General features: G+C 42.1%; 1 protein-coding gene across 6 annotated transcripts in view; it reads left to right on the top strand.

Moving 5' to 3' along the window:
• The window catches only part of SPTBN5 (spectrin beta, non-erythrocytic 5), a 106,818-nt gene that overhangs the window by 43,500 nt on the left and 43,711 nt on the right, over positions 1 to 19,607 (top strand). For all 6 annotated transcript variants that reach the window (XM_068945960.1, XM_068945961.1, XM_068945962.1 and 3 more), the window contains exons 34-37: positions 3,642 to 3,845; positions 4,086 to 4,235; positions 16,765 to 16,869; positions 17,832 to 18,017. In XM_068945960.1, the coding sequence (XP_068802061.1) occupies positions 3,642 to 3,845; positions 4,086 to 4,235; positions 16,765 to 16,869; positions 17,832 to 18,017 (645 nt within the window). The remainder of the gene's footprint in view (positions 1 to 3,641; positions 3,846 to 4,085; positions 4,236 to 16,764; positions 16,870 to 17,831; positions 18,018 to 19,607) is intronic.

Raw genomic sequence — 19,607 nt, 5'->3', positions numbered from 1 at the left:
ACTTACATATATCAGCACAGTATTGCTAACTGCAAGACATGGTAATTGTCTCTGCAAAGATTTCAGTAGGCCATGGAAAACTATGTGAATGACAATAGTTTCAGTGAAGTCAGCTGAGTTATCCCACCCTAAATTAGTGGGTTATTGCTGCAAGTACTACAGTGGCAGGTACAGAATGATGAGGGTCCCCCTTGTATCAAATACCATATAAGATATGGGGTGGGGGGAGCCAATCCCTTGTAATATGAATGCTCCCTATGGTGTTCCTGTGCTTCAGGTGATCCTATGCTTCAGCTGTTCCAAGTGTAACTTTGATGTCAAATGAAGATGCTGCCAAGCTGCAGTAGTTCATTTGCTGTTTCTGTGGTTTCTGGGAAGCAGAGAATAGTCAGGGTGTGTTCACCTGGGTGAAACCTCCCATACGTTCGTCTTAAGGCTATGACCTGGGAGCGGGACTGCAATAGATTGGGCATGATGCTTTTGTGTTAGCACGAAAGGCCTCTGTGCATTAGGTCAATCCACTTCAAGTCTAAAGCTTTAAGTGTAGCGAAAGGTAAAGGATGCTCGTGGCACTGTGTTTTCTGGAGTTTTCTTTTTAGCGATTAAGACTTCATTTTATGAAAAGTTCTGGTGCAAAAATGTTGAGAAGGAAATAGAATAAATTAGAATATTAATTCAGGAAAATTAGAGCAGTTCTACGAATGTAGGTGAAAGGTCCATCTATCCAGTATCCTCTTTCTGACAGTGGTCCAAAGCAGATGTCTAGGGAAGACTGTAAGCAGAGGGCAAGCTTCTTCTCATGTGTATTCTTCTAACACATATTAGCTTCTGGTAGTCTTCAGCCTGGATGCAGCCTCATCAGGAGACAATACTTTGATGGATTTGTCCATTAAAACACAGTCACTCAGAGTTCCTTGTCGTGTTCATCTTTTTTCAAAGTTGATGTCATCAGTTTAGTTGCTGGCTTCATATAGAAGGTGTCCTGTTGGTGAGGTGCTTTTTTTTCTTTCTGTTGCTGGAACTGTACACAATGCAAACACCTCTGGTTTGAATTTTATCTAAAATCTTTAACATATCCTGTCTGAATGGCAAACCTATAACCATTGCTTACTCTGGCAAAATGTATCCTCTCATCTGCATTGCTAACCTTACAAGCAACAAACACTGTATATGATGCACAAACCCATCAGTACTTAACAGAGAAGGCTATACCATCGTTAGAGCATTTTGTTAACATTATAAAACAAAATGACAAAAGCCAGGTGACTGCACTCCCAGTGACATCTCTAGATGCATCTCTTTGTTTCTTTAGTGCCAGTTTGCTGACAAGAAGTATTTCTGATCCTGTCAGTTTTAGCCTCCTTTCTTGACAATAATTGTCAAAAAAGTGCATAAATGTTTTGGCAAATGCTGTAACCCACATCTTTCTGCCCAGATGGGACCAGGCAGGGTTATCCAGCCAACTCTAAAGGCTGTCAGAATCTCAGCAGCTCCGAGGTAGGTTAGAGTAAATTTGCTGCAGAACGTCCCCTAAATTGCTGACCACAAGGGGCAACTTTGCTCATTTTCCTCTTTCAGATGTGCCAAGAGGTCCACAAAGTTGCTTAATGTCTACTACCCAGCGTATTTTTTTCATTAGTTTTGTTCACATGCAGAGCCCATAGGGCTTTTTTCATTGTGCAGTTTTATGTGGATTAGAGAGCAGAACAAACATGAAACATCTGCAAATCTTTCCATGAAATCAGAATTTTGCACAATCACCTAGTGTATCTCCTTGCTTCCTATCAGGTATGATTCCACTCTGATGAAACAGCAGAGCTGGCCGTAACTGACAGCAGGCAGCAACAGCAGAGGGCTCCAGATGTTCCAAGAAACTCTGTGAAGGAGTCAGAATTTTGAATTAGGCTTGAAACTTTACTGCGTGGTCTGAGGCTGTTGCTCTGAAGTTTGTGCAAGGATCTACATGATCTCAGTCTGGCCCTGCTTAGGAGTTTCTTGCAGTTGGATGCCTAGTCTTTCCTTAAATGTTGCTGGCCGTGGCAGTCTAATAACCTCTTGTTGGCTTCTGGCTTGTTCCATTGCATTAAATATCCTGAGATTTATGGATTTTTTCCTTAATGGTTAGCTTAGATCTCAGGCAGTCTTAGACATTTGCACTGTGCCAAGTGCAATGTCAGTGTCTTCAGTGACATCCAGCTCTACATGAATTACAGTTCTGCAAATCAAAACGATGCCAACACATGTGCTCTAGCTGGGCCCATTTAAAAGGACCACAGTCACTAGAAAGAGTCACAGAGTAGCTGTGTTACCTGACTTTAAGAAAAAGCATCTCATTTTGAAAGGTTAACTCTGAGGAACCTCAAACTGGCCAGGTTCGATTTTGTGGTGCTTTTCTGAAAACTCTGGTTTCCAGAAGGATGGTTCACTAGCCAGCTTTAAACTGTATCAAATTTTAATAACACAGACAAAATCCATAGATAAAATGGAACAGTGGAAAACCAGTAACCATTGACCAGAGAGATTTTTTAGCTTTCTGCTGTAAAAGAGCATTTTGCTTTAGCACTGGTTGCCTGTGACAGTCTTTTAAAATACAATAGAAATCTGACAGACCATTTACTACCTCAGATCAAATAATCCAGATACAATTAAAGTATAATAAAACTTTAATTAAGGATCCCATACAATCCCCTGTAAATTCCATTGGTGTCCTATTTTTACCAAGTGACACCTGACACCATGGCAACACCTATTTATTACAGATTCAAATGAGATGCCAAAAATAAATGGGTTGGTGAAGGTGCTATAAATCAAGCACAGAAAATGACACACAAAAAATGTCAAATTATTTTTAGTTGCACAAGTTTCTTCTGTTACAAAGTGAAAACAATCATCAGGGTTTTGTTTAAGAATTTTCTTGCTAATAATTGCCTCAGCTGAATGCTTCAGACCTTTCCAGATATTCTAAATGTATATGTGTTTATTGGTTTTCACAGTTTGAAAGTATATTAGCAGTACATCCTTGTTTCTTCCAGAATTGCATTCTATGACAATCTCAGTCATAAAACTCCACTAAACAAGAGTTGAAGCTGCATACCTGATATGTTTAACCATTTTTTTCTGACCTATAGTTGCATTTTTTCCACCTCTATTAGAGTGAGCTCATTTTTCTTTCACCTGACAATTTTCACTCCTGTCTTTCCTTTTAGAGTATGTGTACAACCTGAGTTTTAAATGCACATGTATTAGTCTAAGCTAAGGCAATAGAAAGGTAGGGTGATGTATTGTTATATCCTCTGAGGAGGGATAACTCCAGAAAGCACTTGAGAAATTACGGATTAAAGGGCAATAAATAATATTATTTTGTCACTGATGTGGTATAACAGAGTTTGCTTATAGTTATGACATTACAAAAAATGTATATATGTTTTCTGTTAACACAGTACGTAGAAATTTCCATAGTCATGTTGTCCTCCCTTAATACATTCACAAAGGGGTTATCACCCCTTATGAAATATTTTCCTTTTTCTCTGCTATTCTACTACCTATTATTCACATGGAGGTGAAGAGTCAGCACTGATTTTACTGTCCAATAACCCAAGCTTGAGATCTAACCTCATCTTTCACATTTTCTTGGATTCCAGGTGTGGGACTATTTCTCCTGGGCAGCAGAAATGATAAGGGAAATGAAAGCCAAGGAGACCATTCGGGACATATCTACTAGCAGCCTGAGACTTTCCCAGCATCAACAGCTATTGGCAGAGATTGAAGCACAAGAAGAGAAGTATAACCATGTTGTACAGCTAGGACAGTCACTCTTGCAAGATGAGAAAATAAGAACAAGAGAGGTAATTGAAACACATAACAAGTATTCCTGCATTGCTGGGATGAGCCACCTCTCTTATTATCTCTCTGCCTACATAAAAGCGCTAGAACTCGTTCTGCTTTTCTTTGTTTGAAAATTTTGTCTGTAGTGCCATTTAAGCGTCTTATTCCCAGTTCTACCTAAGCCTTTCTCCTCCCACCTTACCCTACTCCTATGGGGTATGAAAGACCAACAAGAGTTTTTCTTTGGGTGTTGTGTTCAGATTCAGCAGAAGCTACAGGCATTGTTGGAAGAGAAGGAAAACGTATACAATGAATGGAAACGGAAGAAGGAGTGGCTGGAGAAAATACACCAAGAACAGATGTTCTACAAGGATTGGGATCACCTGGACAAGCTCCTGAACTCACAGGAAGTAAGTGAACTTATAAACTTGAAATAAGTAGTTAAACTCTTTAAGCAGGTGAACTCTTCCAGACTGAAAGTGCCACTACTATTCAACAGCAACTTAAAATCCTTGGGTCTGGATATAGACATGATACTCTTTCTGTTATTATTATTTGCATTATGGTATCACTTTGGAGACTATAGACGTGTACAAAGACAACCCCACCCACACCCCCGATTTATGGGGGGAAAAAGAGAAACCTCAAAGATAATTTCTTATGTATAAACCTAACCTGAGAGGTAGCAGACGAAACTGAAGAACCATGACAGAAGGGGAAGACAATGGTACAGTATTAGTCAGCATGAGAAGCAGAGATCTCAGCAGACCACTGCCTAACCATTGACAAATTGTTTTGTAGGCTTCAGAGAAATAAATTGTAAAGAAGGGTTTGAAGGAGGAAAGGAAGATTGCTTTTCAGGTGTTGCTGGAAACCTCCCCAAGGCAGAGTGGTAGTGTTGAGGAAATGCAACTAGTGGAAAATGGATGTTGACAGTGTGAGTTATTCAGGTACAGGAATTGACTTCTCAGTTATACAAGCAAGCTAATAGCAGTATAGAAAAAGACTGCAAATGAATTTAACCGTGAGGAGTAGTTGCTTCTGTTTGTTGCAGTAGAGAAAAGCGAGCTAGTGGAGTCATGAAAAGAGGGCTAACATCATTAATGCAAAGAGCCTGAAGGATGTTTCTTCTAGCATCATTTCGCAGCTCTTGAAATGTATTTTCCCACCAATAATAAATTATCTTTTCTTTTGACTGCCCTTTCCTGGATTCATGGAAACTATTTAAAATAGTTCCTGCTTGAGGTCTAACATTCGCTATCACAAATCTACAAGTGCAGAATTCAGATATCCTTTCCAGATGCTCTGTGCAAATCCATAGTTTGATAGATTGCAGTAGCTGTGCTGAGCCTTGGCACGCTGACCAAATTGATGGGTTGGAGGCTGCCGAACTGAAGGGTTGAAGCAAAACTGAAGGAGGTTAGTACCTTAGGGTCATTTCTTATTATGGAAAAATCATTCTTAATTCTTCCAGACTAGTGGCAGCATTAAAGAATGGCTCCGGGTTTGTTTTGGACTTTGTTTCCCACCAGTGCTTTTCCACTGGCACTAAACCTTTTGGAAAAGTGACCCTGAGCTGTGCTATGCAGTGATACTTAACCGCTTGGGACCCATGGGCCTTTTGCTTCTCGCTGACTGCAGGAAATGTATATCTTCAGAACTCCCAACATGTGGCACCTTTGGCAAATATGGCCTGCACCATGAGTTTGTGTTGAAACTTGAAACCAAGAGAGTTTCTTCTAGCTTCGAGTTTTTGAAGTAAAATCTTACACAGTCCTGCCAGTTAAAAATTTTAATTTGTTTCTTAATTAACATATGGCACAAGTTGCCTAGTATCTAGCTCTGTTTCCTGCTAAGCAGCGATACTTCATTGCTAAGCTCCTATATGGGTAACATCACCAGAAAAATGTAAACTCTGCAGAATTTTGACCACTGTTTTCTTCTTCTTATCATGAAATGGAGATCAGCTGACATGCAGGAACACTGAATACAGCACCTGTTTTGCTTTTACGTACCTCAGTGGTGAATACGTAGCATAGCTGCCTAAGGGCTTGTGTTTCTTCTTGCCCTCAGTCATGACTGCTGATCACAGAAGATTATATTACTCTTACATGGAAGGGGTTGCACCTGGCAATTCCAGTATGCCCCAGCACATCCTGTACAGTTAACTGTACTTCATATTACTTCTTTACTCAGCTGAATTTACCACTGCTATATGCTGCAAAGTAGACTGCCATGAAAGGGGAGGGTCTCCATCATAGACTGGTTTAAGTCTCTTGCTAGGAGCAGCTGGAGCACCTGCTGCTACCGCAAGTCTCTCCTGCCAGAGCAAAGCCTGCGAATGAAGAGAGTGACCTTGAGGAGTATGAGGGGCAGTTCTGTTTTCAGAATCTTTCTCTAGCAGTGTTTTCTCTATGAACTTCCAAGGTGTCCAGTACTGTGTTGTTTTTATTCATGTGGATGAGTATTCACAAGCTGGAACAGTAGGTTCTGGATACTTGGTTGTCTCTCCTGGCACCCTCTTGCACAGATAATATTTTATGGTCAGGAAGAATGATAAGAAAGTAAATAGAAAACCATGAAGACAAACTGGTCTCTTCTGTGCGGGGACAGAGAGCGAGGGAGCCACAATCATCATATGCTCCCGCTCCCCCTTGCCCCCTTCCAGTAATGAAGAACAACATTGTGCTTGAAAAGAACACTCTAGCTATGGAAAGAACCATTAACACTTTTGTTTTCTCATTTTTGGTTATATTTAAACCTCAGAAGATTACAACCAATTGGAGCACTGCTGCTTTTGTGAGAGGTCTGTGTATATAAAGAATTACAGTTGTGTGCTCACAGAATTAGTTTTATAAAATAGAAAAGCAGGTCGATGTGGTGTGCACCATATCAACAAAGGTGTCTGATAATGAAATCAGTGGCCAAGTATCTACCTCAGATTCATCAGAGAGATTACAAAACACTTCAGATTTCCAAGTTTGTAACGTGGAGACTGCAGCCAGCCGTACGTCTCCTTTTCCACTGACACAGTTCCTACCACCACCTGGCTATCATTATGCCTAGAAGAGACCATTAGTGATTAGTGCTCAAATTTAATCTAGGAAATGCGTGAGAAGAGGAGATACTGAATTTATTCATAGCCAAGGATACAGGCAAACAGATCCTCAATGAGCCGTGAGCTCTCAGGACAAATGTGGATACTTACTATTCCTCGATGCACCAATTAGCAGAATATCACAAAAGCTTTTCCTCCAGGAACTACTTATTTTCTGTCATCATGATGACTCACTTCTGTGATGTCCATTCTAGTCTTCCTGGTTTTAATCTACAGTTGACACTGAACTAAAATGCCGTGAAGAAAAGGCAACTGCCCAGGGACATTAGCTTGCCTCATAGCTAAAGAGCATTGGTGAAAGCACATCTCAGCTGTATTTCACAAATACCACTGCAAAATACCCCTACAAAAATCACGTTTTTGCTGTCTTTAAGTTGCTTTTACTGACTTGGGACCTGGAGATCACCTCAATGTCCCGTGCCATCCAGAACTATATAAGTCCACAAAGAGTATAAACACGGAGAGGTGCAGGTTTGGACTGTCACATGGCTGAAAAGCTGGACTGAGCAAAGACTAAATGTGTTTACATCCAAATTAAGCTTTACCTTAAAGGAACTTATAGGGCAGCATCAATGAAGAAAGCAAATAATTGCAAGAAGAGGCATATTTACTGCTATTAATTGAGGAACAGAAATGAATTACCTTCTTCTGGACTCTGCTCCTTCCTTAATGTGCAATGCATCAGCCTGGCTGTGAATAGAAACACAAAAGCTGTTCTGACTTCCCTACAGCTAAAACTCCTGTATTCTAGAATAACCCACATTGCACTTGTTCTCTCATCTCTCTGTGTGATAGTTCTTCACATAGGCTATTCCCATTCTGCAGAACTCCCACTTGAGCGAGGGAGAAATAGCAAGGAGTGCAAAGCTGTCACTTGCAGCAGGCACTTATGGGTCAGTGATTATAATCTGACAACAAACTAAGGATCCCAATTCCCTCTTTATATTTTACTTCTCTGCATTTTAAGAACAAGTAGAAGAGGAATCTGTTGCTTTTGGATGGATCTCTGTTACTACTATATGGAGTTAAAATGTGGCTGCATAGTGACGCAAACTCTGCTCCTCAGGGAAACCGGCAGGAGGGTAGGAAAGCAGTCCTTTCAAATGCATTCTGAAAAAAGTATTCAGCCCAGACCATCAACTGAAGACTTCCAAACCACTTTCCCAATGGGAATTTTGTCATTTACTGCCTTCAGAATGGACAGAGGCAAACACGCATTCAAAAAGGATTCCCGTCAGGCAGACAAATATAAGCCATCTCTCCACCCTCTGTGTTTCTTCTGACTTTTGTATTTGGGGCAATGCTCAATCATGTGCATTTCACAGTTGCACATCTGCAAAATATGCGTATAAGAAAGCAGCTTCTGTCATCCCATAATTATCAGGTCCTGTTTATCCAGAACAAACTTCATATGCCTTCGAGCAAGTCCCTCCCAGCAGCAAGGAGCAGGCGAAAGAGCAAGGAGCAACATTACATGTTTTAAACTAAGAACTGCTACTAAGAGCTGTTCTCTTATTCGCTCTCCGTGCCAGTGTGACAGGTTTGACTTCATGCCAGCATCTTATATTACATCCAAGTTACTTAAACCTTCGAAGGATTTCTGCAGAATTTAGTCTAGGATTGTTCTATGTGAAATAATATAGAGCACATGTGGACAAAATTAGGCAAATATCTATCTTTTTTATTTTTTTATTATGAATTCCATTGTGCCATTGCATGGAACTGTTGTAGGAAACTCTCCTAAGACCTTCAAACTGAGATCTTGCCACTCTGAGTGCTGACAAGCAACAGCTGAAAAAGCGAAGGAAGAAAAAATCAGTTTTGTTTTGAGCAGAAGCAGCTAACCTGTATACTCTGCTCCATTCTAACCTTTTCACAGCAACACATGCGTTGCTCAGGTTAGCTGCTTTCATTTTTTTTCACAGATGAAATATCAGCAAGTTCATGGGCTGTCTCTGGCAAGCATTTTTGGCTCCCTCCTCCTCTGTCTGCAGTCTCACTGTCAGAACGCTCAGGGAGCAGAGCCTCATGCTCTGTAATTTATCTTTCTGCCCATCCCACTCTCATATCACTTTGCAGACGTGATAGGCGGAGGTGGCAGTGGCAGTGCTAGAAGAGCTGTGCTTTTTATTTTGAATGTGGATTTTTTTTGGTATATCTTTTTTTTTTCCCTGGAGAATGTTTATTAACCTCTCAGTCCTTTGCTTCAGAGGAAGAATGGAAATTTCCAGTGCCAAAGGAAAAAGGATTAGGAGTTGGTTTTAAAAACAGGGGGAAAGACAAGCTTTTGTGGCTTTGGTTTTGCACTGTTTAGGACTAAGCTGCAGAATGTCATGCAGGGGCCATCGCTGCAAACTTTCATCTGCACCCATCTATGTCTCCACGGTCGAAGTGATGCTGTCTTCCAGCAGAATGACTCCACCTCCTCCTTTTGAATCTGCTGTGCGGGACAGGCCTTTCCAAAAGATGCCAGTATCGGCGTGGTGTCCTCCCACTGGTCAAACAGCTGCAGAGATCGCTCCAGGAAATGCCAGCTCACCATCAAGCACTTTGTCTTCTGGAGCTTACTGCACAAGGCTAGATGTCGTCCTGGCACACAGAGACAGGAGGAAAGGTTTGGGGAACACTAGTCATTGTGTCAAGCCTTCTGATGTGACATCCTGGTGTTCCAGTCCTCCCAGGGACACTCGGGGTGGTGGATATGAGGAGTCTGGCACTTGGTCAACACCTGCATCTTACAAGCAACACTCAGAAAGAGATAAAGATGCTCATCATATTTCTCCTGATAAGAATGATCCCTTGAAGCTCGCCGTGTCGTTGCCTTCTGCTGTGCTTTCCTACAAAGCTCCACTAAGCTGGACATCACGCCTAGACGTTGATCTGTCTGCAATGCCTACTGTTTCAACACTCCGCAACAGAAATCTGCGTGGACCCCCAGCACCCTGTGATTCTGTCCCACCCCAACAAGGCTATAGCCAGCGCAATGTCCAAATGCCAGACCTCCATGCTTCAATGAAGCTTTATATTTCAACTTGCAGCTTGACAGTAAAGCCTTTTCGAGCAGATTCCCATGGAAAGAATCATGCTTGTTCAAGTCGCCTCATGCCACAACTGGAAAAGGTGTCCGAAAGTCCTGCAGGTCTCCCAACAGGATCCCGGAAGCCAAAAATAGGCTTCTCTTCAGGTGGGTCTCCAGCCCTTCAAATTACAAGATTTCATGTGACTTCCTCTGCCAAGTGTCCTGGACTTCCCCAGCAGACTGTCTCCAGAGACATATGGCTGTCCCCCGCTGTGCTAACTGGAAGAGAAAATTCAGCTAGTGGGAATGAGGTCATGAGCAAGGATTTAAATCCAGAGCTGCTTGTCTTTCAGAACCACCCTTCACCTAGGACAGAGTCTGGGAAGACTCCATGTGTTGGGCTAACGCATGCTCACCACAAGGTTTCCAAAGTCACGCTGATACTTGCCACTCCTTGGACTACTATGCCTATCCAGGTGGTAAGAGAATTTAGAAGAAGCCCAAGTCCAACAATCTTTATCAAAACACATAATTCAGACGTAGCTGGTCCACCTCTTCAACCTGTGGGAACTGGCGCTGGTCTCTCTCTGTCAGTGAATCCAGTTTGCTGCTCAGAACTGCTTTCTACCCAAGAGCACTGGGCAACGTCTAGTTTGAGGCCTTCCCAGGAAGCATGCGCTGTGGAAAGTGTGTGCCCTGACGACCTTTTGACAAAGATACCGGCTCACACCACGTCTTCAACTCACAGAGCCAGTGAGAGGGCATGGTGTCCATCTATCGCTGTCAACATTGCTTCTTTTGGATCAGGAAGAAGAGTGGTGAAGATTTCCATTCCGTTCTAGGAACATTTGCAAACTGGATTTTTAAGTTGTGTTAATCAAGCCATGTGGATTCCTTCTTGTATTCTTCCTGCTGTGTTCTCCCTACCTGGAGATAACTTACAGGACAATCAGAAAGCTGCTTTTGTTCTGCTGTCACCAAGGCTGCAGTTACCACTTGATCCATCCTAAATGAAGCTGAGTGCTCTGATTTGATCCAGCAAAGCACTTAACAAGTACCTCGTTTTAAGCATTTGAGTAGACCTGTTGCCATGGCATGCTTATTGCTAAGAGCGTACTTACATGTTTTGCATAATTGGGCCATACTGCTCAACGCTTTGAAGGTTCAGACTTTGGAGCCAAGGAGTGGTTTTCCTCTTTGCTAGTCAGTCTGGGACCCAGTGAAGTTTTTCTTAGTTTTTTCTGTTTTGCTGATTTCATTTGCTTACTTGTCAGATTGTGCTGTATTTCTAAATGGTTAATTCCTGTTTTTGTAACTTCTGAAAGTAATCCTTGTTTTCAAAAGCCAAGATATTTAAAAGTGTAGAAAGAAACTACTTTTCTTCCTTAGAAAAAGAGAGAGACCGCCCTTTCCTGAGGGAAACGAAGGGAATTTAGTCTCCATAGCTTGTCGGATTTGGACATCTCAGCAACGTCCCTAGCAGTGAAACTAAGAGAAGTTAAAAAGGAATTTAGTCTGCCTTCAGACAAATGTTTCATCAGTAAATAATGATGGTTTGTAAAGGCACAGGATTCTGGTTTCGTACCTGCCCCTTACAGGATAGAGATAGGTATTGGGAATTTTGAAGAGGGAGGGGATATACGGGAGGAAGAGATTGTAGTGGTTCTGGACAAAGAAACACTGGCTGCTCTCTGTGCATTTCCCATATATATTTGCAGCCAATGGTCCATATCAGATAATTATACTCTTATGCAGAAGAGAGAGCATGCACTAGGAGGGGGGGGGGGAGAAAACTTTCAAATGTAACATAAGAATTCCTCAACAACATTGTGAGGTCGGAGGCCAACAACACAGTGGTATCAGTATGATAGAAGAGGTGTATATATTTTTGCAAACAACTTGATGTGTTTTATTCCACTTATAACAAGGTACAATACTGTAACCATACCTTTAACTGAAATGCAGCATAGTACAACATAATTGTGAACTATATATAATCATGGTATTAAGCCCATGTATTTACTCTGCTAAAACAAATTTATTTGTTTTTTAAATTGTTTTTGTGTATTGACATTTATGAGAAAAAGGTCAAATCAAACCTTGTTGTTATTGCCACCTACCTTGCCAGAGTATTTGGATTCGATTGCATGCTTTAAGCAAAGACATTTTAAATCTAGGAGTAACTGACTTTTTCTGGCCTTTGATACATGCTGAAAGATTTTTCACTGAAGTTCCAACAATCTCAGCAGCAAGCCCAGGACAGGCAGTGGGGGGCAAAATATGTGGAGCTTGTTACACTGTGAAGAATGGAAGCTGGAGAAGGGAGTGGATTCGCACAAATGCTTAAAACTGTTTTTCTTCTAGAGAAATAAAAATGACACTTCTTGGAAGATAAATTTCTTTCGGGGCTATGTTAGCTTCCAATCTGTCTGTATGAATGTGGAGTTGTGGCATCCAGAGAACATAGTTATCCTAATGAGTAAAATGTTTCATTCAGCCTTTCTGTAATAGCTAGAGCTGGCCCATACTGTCAGGTAAATATGTATATGAAACCATTTTGTTTAAAATGAATATTTGTTTTGAGATGGACTTTTTACTTAATTCTGCATTAACTTTTATGTAGGAGGCCTTATCATAATGACAGCACAGCTGAGTCTACACAGTGAGCTCAGAAATAGTGAAAAACTTCATTTGAAGTAGAGTCAAAACCACTGTTTGTTTCTGTGCTTGCATTTTTGGTAACTTGGGTATCTGTTACATGTTCCATTTTAGACCTCAAAAAAGGGCCAAGTCTGTTTAGTGGTTTTAAGTGCCTTTGCAAGTCTTCTTTTAAGAAGTGCGTTATATAGTGAGCGGTCAAGTCTTCAGTGCTTTTGTGGCTGAGAATTAAATTCCTGATGATGGGCCATGATTCATAACAGAAACAAACTTGAAAGAAAGATTATACCTGCTGTGTGCCATGGGAGACCCTGGTAGGTTACCTGAGGAGAGCTATGCAGTGCTTTGTATTTGACATTAACACATCATGTTCAAAGTAGGAGTTTGGGGATCTCTTTGAGGCCGTTCTGTATGCTAAAAAAAATGGTACAATTGGCCAAAGGCCAACATTGTAGCGTAGGAGCCAGTTTCCATTCTGCTTTCAGATTGGTCTAACAAATGCTTCCATGAAAAAAATGTTGCAGTTCTGATTCTAGCAATTGCTGTAATAAGATTTCTGTTTAAAAGCAGAACGGAAAGTTTTTATCCCATCAACTCTCCAAGTAGCCCTGTTAGTGCTACTGGGACTGCTTTCCTCCAAGTGCGTTGCCATAGCCGCTGCTGTAACATACGCGCTTTGTGCGCCAGTTTTCTTTTCCAGCATTAAAACCTGGACCCCAGGAGTATTGACTTTGCAAGGGCTTCTGCTTGGAGGGCTTTTAGAAGGCAGAAGAACTTTTTCCACTGCAGCAACAGCTCTGGGCTGGGGCGCTGAACTATGCAGCTGATTATGACTCACGGCCCCACACCCCTGCTCTTGGGCGTCTCTATTCATTTTTTCCGAGAAAGTGACCATCTTTTCCAGTAGATGTCACTTGGCTTTTTCTTCTGCCACAGATATGTGTGCAGGAAAACTAAGGGCTGACCATTTCTTCATGTATCACAGAGTTTGCAGTTTCCTTGCCAGCAGTTACTGAGGAAATGGTCCTTTAGTGGTATGTGGAAAATTATGGGAATTTTATGTTTCTCAGGTAAACATTTTTTTGGCCAGAGATGGTATGTAATGCACAATACACGACAAAGAAAGTCCAACGCCTTTAAAGCACCTTTTGTTACACAAACATAGAGACACAGTATGTGGCTATGCTGGGGTAATATGTACTGCAAATAGGAGTGAGTATATTCAGGCCGATAATATTTTATCTCAGCGTTAGCAGCAGCAGTGTTAAATATAAATGGCATAATACAGTAGTGCAGTAGACAGACCTACAGCCTGCAGGTATGGGCTTTCCAAACCAAACAGCGCTCCAAAAAATTATCAATCTTAATTTCATACCTTTAATGAGTAGGATAGATCAAAAAATTAAAGGTTGAATGACAAAATATCTGCCTTCCAGTGGCATTTGTATGTAATATTAAATAGGCTTTAATGATAATGTATTTCTTTATGCATCCTGATGATTTATGGGCCAGACTTATAAAAACCTTAGGCCTGCTGTACAGTGGCCTCCCCTTCTTCTTGACAATGATTACAGTGATGGCACTTATTCATTTCTCTTCCAATGCTCATCGTGGATGGACTGCATAGTGCAGTTTGAACATCTGGACTGGGCACGGTATTCTTCGGTGCATTTTCCTATACATGCAAAATATTCCTCTTATATCAGCTTCCAAAAAGGAATCAGGAAGTCAGGCCAGGTCTGGCTGTCCGTCCTCTTAGCCACAGCCACTGAGCGGGTCTGTGGTGTTGGCACCAGTGACAGGGTCCGTCAATCGGCTGGTGATCAAGGTGACAAGGCGAGGTAACGCGTGAGGTCTGGAGTCCGTGCAGGAGGACCGGTCAGCGTGTCAGGACAGCAGGAGAAGGGCTGGGCACAGGCCTCCCTTGACGCAGCTCCGGCAGGGCTGGGGCCGGGGCTGAACATGTGTGGAGCTACCAGGCCACGGGCAGGGGGCAGAGGGACCAGCCAGGGGGTCGGCAGGGCTGCCAAGGCCTGTTGGTGCCCTGACAGGTAGGTGTGGATCCTGCTGCACGTACAACATGTCTCGTAAACCTCTCTTTTAGAAGATGCTGTGTGGGGTTAAAAAGTCATCTAGTACCTCTGTCCAGATAATTAGCATCGTGACTGGTTTTCTAAAGCAGCAGCTGAAGAACGTCTTTTCCCTCCTATAAAAAGCACCCTGTCAGACTGCTACAGAACTGGAATGTTTTGCAAAGCAAGAGAGATCTCTCTAGATAGTGTTATTTTTCCTGTGCAGATATATGTCTCTGAGGCACAGATTTACCTATAGCTTTTACCAGGCTGCTTCTGAAAATATTGGCTTTTCTGTTTTTTCACTAATTCTGTTCTATTTTTTTCCCTGCCTCTTAATTCTTTCGTGCTATATAGCTGATCTCAGTTTTGTCTTCTGTCCCTGCTAATTGTGCTTTACCCAGATGGAGTTACTGACTGGAATTTCTCATCCTCATTGAAACACTTACAATTCCATTAGCTCACAAAATGGATTACAGAGTGCTATGTCGCAGCCTGCAAGTCCGGTCCCTTGTAGCAGCCTGAACTCCAAAAGTCTGTCCAGCCATATTTGCTCCACTGGGAACCATGTCTGCAGCTAGTTTTTGCTCATGCCCCATCAGAGCCTCTGACTGATTACTGTTTTTGTCTTGCCATTATCTCTTCATTAAATAGGAAAATAAACCTGCGGGCGATTATGTTCGTTGGAAAAGAGTAAGTTGCTGTTGGCCTGCAGAAGAGCTTATGTTTTGTTGAGAATAGGTGACTACATTGTTTATTATTTTGCATTTGACCAAACATTGACTAGTAACAGAATGCATGGGAGAAATAATCATTCAGTCAGTTTTCTTAAAATCAGGAAAGCGGTCAACAAACAGTGTGGTGCCTTATAGATGCACATGGATTAGAAAGTGTCTTGCCAGTGTTAAAAGTTAATAGCACAGAGGTCAGTTCCTTTAAAACTGCCCTTGATATTTTAGACTGGGGTCTTCCTGAATCAGAGACTGCTGAGATTGACAGTAAATAAAATTAATGCAAGCAAGCCAGAGATATGGACTGAAAAAAACCAAAACAGTGTTATGTGCTCAGTACAGGTGCAAGTTATGCCATTCTTCAGGAATAATCAGCTGCATAAATACAGCAAGGGAACAAGCTGATCTAACAGCAGTTTTTCAGAAAAAGTTCTGGAAGCTTATAGTAGATTACCAGGTGTATGTGAATCAGCGGGTTCATGGTGTTGTGTAAAAAATAAGCACCATACATAGATGCATGAGGAAGATTATGGCTTGAAAGGCACCAGAAGTAATCTCTGTGCTGCCTCACTGTTGGACAGCCTCAGCTGGAGTATTGCAGCAGGTTATAAGAGCCCTGCCTCAAAACAAATGGAAATGGAGAAAGTCCAGAGGAGAACAATGAGAATAATCAGAGGTCAAGAAGACACAGCCTAGTGGAATGATTGACTGGAGCAGGGTAGTTTAGCTGAGTGAAGACTGAAATCCCATTGTGCAAACTGTTTACAAATGTTTATGAAGCTACAGCAAACGTAAAAGAAATTATCTCCTTTCTGTGATGAAGAGGACAGCGTGCAATGTGGTGAAGTGTTAGCTATGTATTTCAGGTTAAATTTTTGAAAAATCTTGCTAATGGTAAAGGTAATGAAGCACAGGAATAAATTACCTGGTGAAGCTGCCAAGTCTGTTATTGCAAGTCTTTTAAGAAGAAGCGATAGAGACATCTGTCAGGCATGATGGTGTTATCTTGCTTTGAATTACAAGGATGTTCTAGAGGACCTCTGGAATTCACTGTCTGCTTTGTCATTTAGTGATTGTGATAAGCTGTGGCAGGGCACTTTCCTTAGCAGATCTGCTGATGGATCTCTTTCTTGCTAAAGATCATTGAGCTCTACCATTTCATTTCCAATTTGAATTGCTTTCTGTTCCCCTCCCTTTTTTTTCCTCAGGCGTCATCTCTCAAGTGTACTCTCAATTGTAGAGTTACTGTCTAGAGTTAAAAATCTCTCCTCACTTGTGTGAATCAGGTTTATGCAATAATTAATCCACTGAGAAAAATATTCAACTTTTTTTTTTTTGTAGATTTACTTGAAAAGCAGTGACCTTGGAAGCTCTGTAGATGAAGTGGAGCGACTGATCAGGAAACATGAAGCTTTTGAGAAACTGCTGGCTTCACAAGATGAGAAGGTACAAAAAAAATCCAATAAATATTCTGCCAATCCAAGAGGTGGAAGGATTTTTTTTTTTTTTAACATGGCAATAGAATAAACTGCTAACAGGTCTGATAAGCCTGATATGCTAGAACTAAAGAGAGAGTGGGGATGCTTAGTGAAATAAGAGGCAGAAAACTGGAGAAAAGTATTAAACACTCAATGCCCAATTCCTGGTGTATTGTCTTGTAGTAGACAGGAAAACCTCACAGTAAGTCAAATACTGGGACTTACCAAAAGAAACATTAAAAGTAGGCCATATTTCGTGTCACGTATGCCAGAAGTTTCTGCTTCTTTCATAGACATACTGTGTCTTTTAGAGTAAGTAAAATATAGTACATCAGAGGGGATGGTTCATCTAACTATTTTAATATTTCTTTTATATACGGATATCCGTACCAAACTGGCTAGCATTCTTGCACTTGAAGCTCAATGGCTCACCAGAATCTAAAGGAGCCCACCTGGCTGACAGCCACCATCGCAATTCACCCAAGCTAGGTCTAAACTCTCAAACCTGGGGCCGTGCCTGGGATCCCAGATGGGAGTGAGCTCCCAGCCCCATGCCAGCTCCCTACCAGAATGCTCATGCTGAGAGCTACCTCCCAACATCTGACTTCCACGAAGCAAGAAAACTGGAGCACTCATGGATGCCAGGGCTGGTTCCATGACTCCTTGTACTGGATGATCAAAGGGGTCAGGGCTCCTGTAGCTGAAACCTTAATTCAGCTAAGTAGCTGGGATGCACTATAGAGGCAAATGAAAATGCAGCCACAGATGTGGCATAGTACAGGGGGAGGGGAGGGTGGCAATGATGGCTCACATATCCCTGCCATTCTTGGTTCCTTCCAGCAAAAAAAGGTATGGAAAAGAGCCTACTTTGCTATTTCTTTTACTCCACTCGCAAGCACAAAGGTGACTGCAGATTTATTTCCTCCTCAGATGATGTCTCTTCAAGAACAGGCAAGCAAGCTAGAGAAGGCTGGTGGACTGGAAGGGCTAGAGATCCAACACAAGCTGAATGCCATCGTCGAGAAGAAGCAGCGGATCAAGGATCTATCCCAGAGCAGGAGGGAGAAGCTGCACACTGCCCTCCTCCTGGCATTTTTCTACCAGAACCTGGCAGAGGTAAGAGGGATTTAGACTGGGACAGGGGTGGAAGGTTGGGGAGCTGCCTACCTCTGTTGGATGAAGTGCTTGCCCTTGCCAGAGAGTAGGAGGATTGACAATCTACTCAGGTATCACAACTCCTGTGCTGCCACACTCACTCAAAGGGGTAAGTGCTCCAAAGCCGTTGCTGTTGGTATACCCCATCATCATGGCATTGTGCCCGTTGCAGCTGTTTCACACCCAGAACTCTGCTAAAGTAAAACTAATGAAAGAATAACTGCCAGCCACTGCCTTATGTGTCCCTTGGAGGGAAAAAAGGGTATTTCAAGTTGGGGTGGATACAAAGGGGAAAGGAATATGGGGGAGGGCACCAAGTTTTACTGGAGAGTGTTTACTGAAGACCTCTAAGCCAGTGCTATAAGTTAGCACAGCTCTTCACCTGCTGTAGGCTGATCTCTGCAGAATAGGTTAGCCTCCGTTTGTCTCTCCAATTCTGGCCTTAGTCCTGTAACTGAGTAGCTCTGAGATTGGCATAACTGTTGGAAAGACATACTAGGTCAGTCTCTCAAAGGGCAGCACAATGTGTGTGACTGAAAAACATGCTAGCATCCCGTGTGCTGGCATAAACAACATGCATGCAGGCCCAAAGGGATATTTTTAAACACTCCTACTGGTCTGGAACGCACCTCTTCTCCTGCTGCATCCCTTGAAATGTCCCCCGCAGTTGAAAGAAAAGCTGCAGGTGCTTGGTCACCTTCCATCCCATGCAAAGGACGTATGTCCTGACACCATTCAAATTAGGATTGTCACCAAAGGCAAAGGAACACCTGTGATACGGCGAACTGTTGCTGACAACCAAATTAAAAGGAAAAAAAAAAGTAATCTAAAGAAGAAACAGCTTCTAAAATTTCTTTTGTAGGATGATATATGTGAAACTCGCCTAAAAGTAATCAAACATTTAAATACCCTCTTCTTTGGCTACATTACAGAGCCTGCGCTGAGCTCTGTTTCTTAAATAGATTGTATCAAGAATTATTTACACAGCCTAATATTATCCTGTGTTATGTAGCCATACTTTTCCTATCACTGGAAAGCCACCTCACAGCCAGTCCACCTTGTAGACCAGCAGAGGGAGTGAATGACGGGATGGTGCATTGCACAGTGCCAACACTTTCGAAAGAGCAATGTGCCTCTGATGGAAAGGTCACAGGGCTGCAAACATCCTCTCTGGTGGAGAAACTGTCAGTGTCCTTCTAGGGATACTATCAACCCATTAGCTAGGAATGTTTTTGCATCTCCTTCCGTTTCTCTGTAATTGTCAAGTCAATGCTTGGGATTGGATCCTCTTCGTTCTGTTTTCCTGAATTGCGCACGTATAGCTCAGGATCTTGCCCTCTATATTAAGGAAAATTTCCCTTTTCTCGTCTAATATCCTCCTCATTCATTTAGCCAAGGGTTCGCTAGAGAGTTTTTGTTCTTAAACTAGCTGCCCTTTTTCTCTAGCCAATCTAAATTCATTGCCTACCCCTGCAGAATGTCAATGCCACCAAGGAGTTAAAAAAAAAAAATACTCTTACACTAATACCTCTCTTCCTCTTTGGTGGGTGG

This window comes from Struthio camelus, chromosome 5 (assembly GCF_040807025.1).
Source record: "Struthio camelus isolate bStrCam1 chromosome 5, bStrCam1.hap1, whole genome shotgun sequence".
NCBI lineage: Eukaryota > Metazoa > Chordata > Aves > Struthioniformes > Struthionidae > Struthio > Struthio camelus.
Note: the sequence above shows the minus strand (reverse complement) of the source record. Positions and strands in the feature narration are given on the sequence as shown.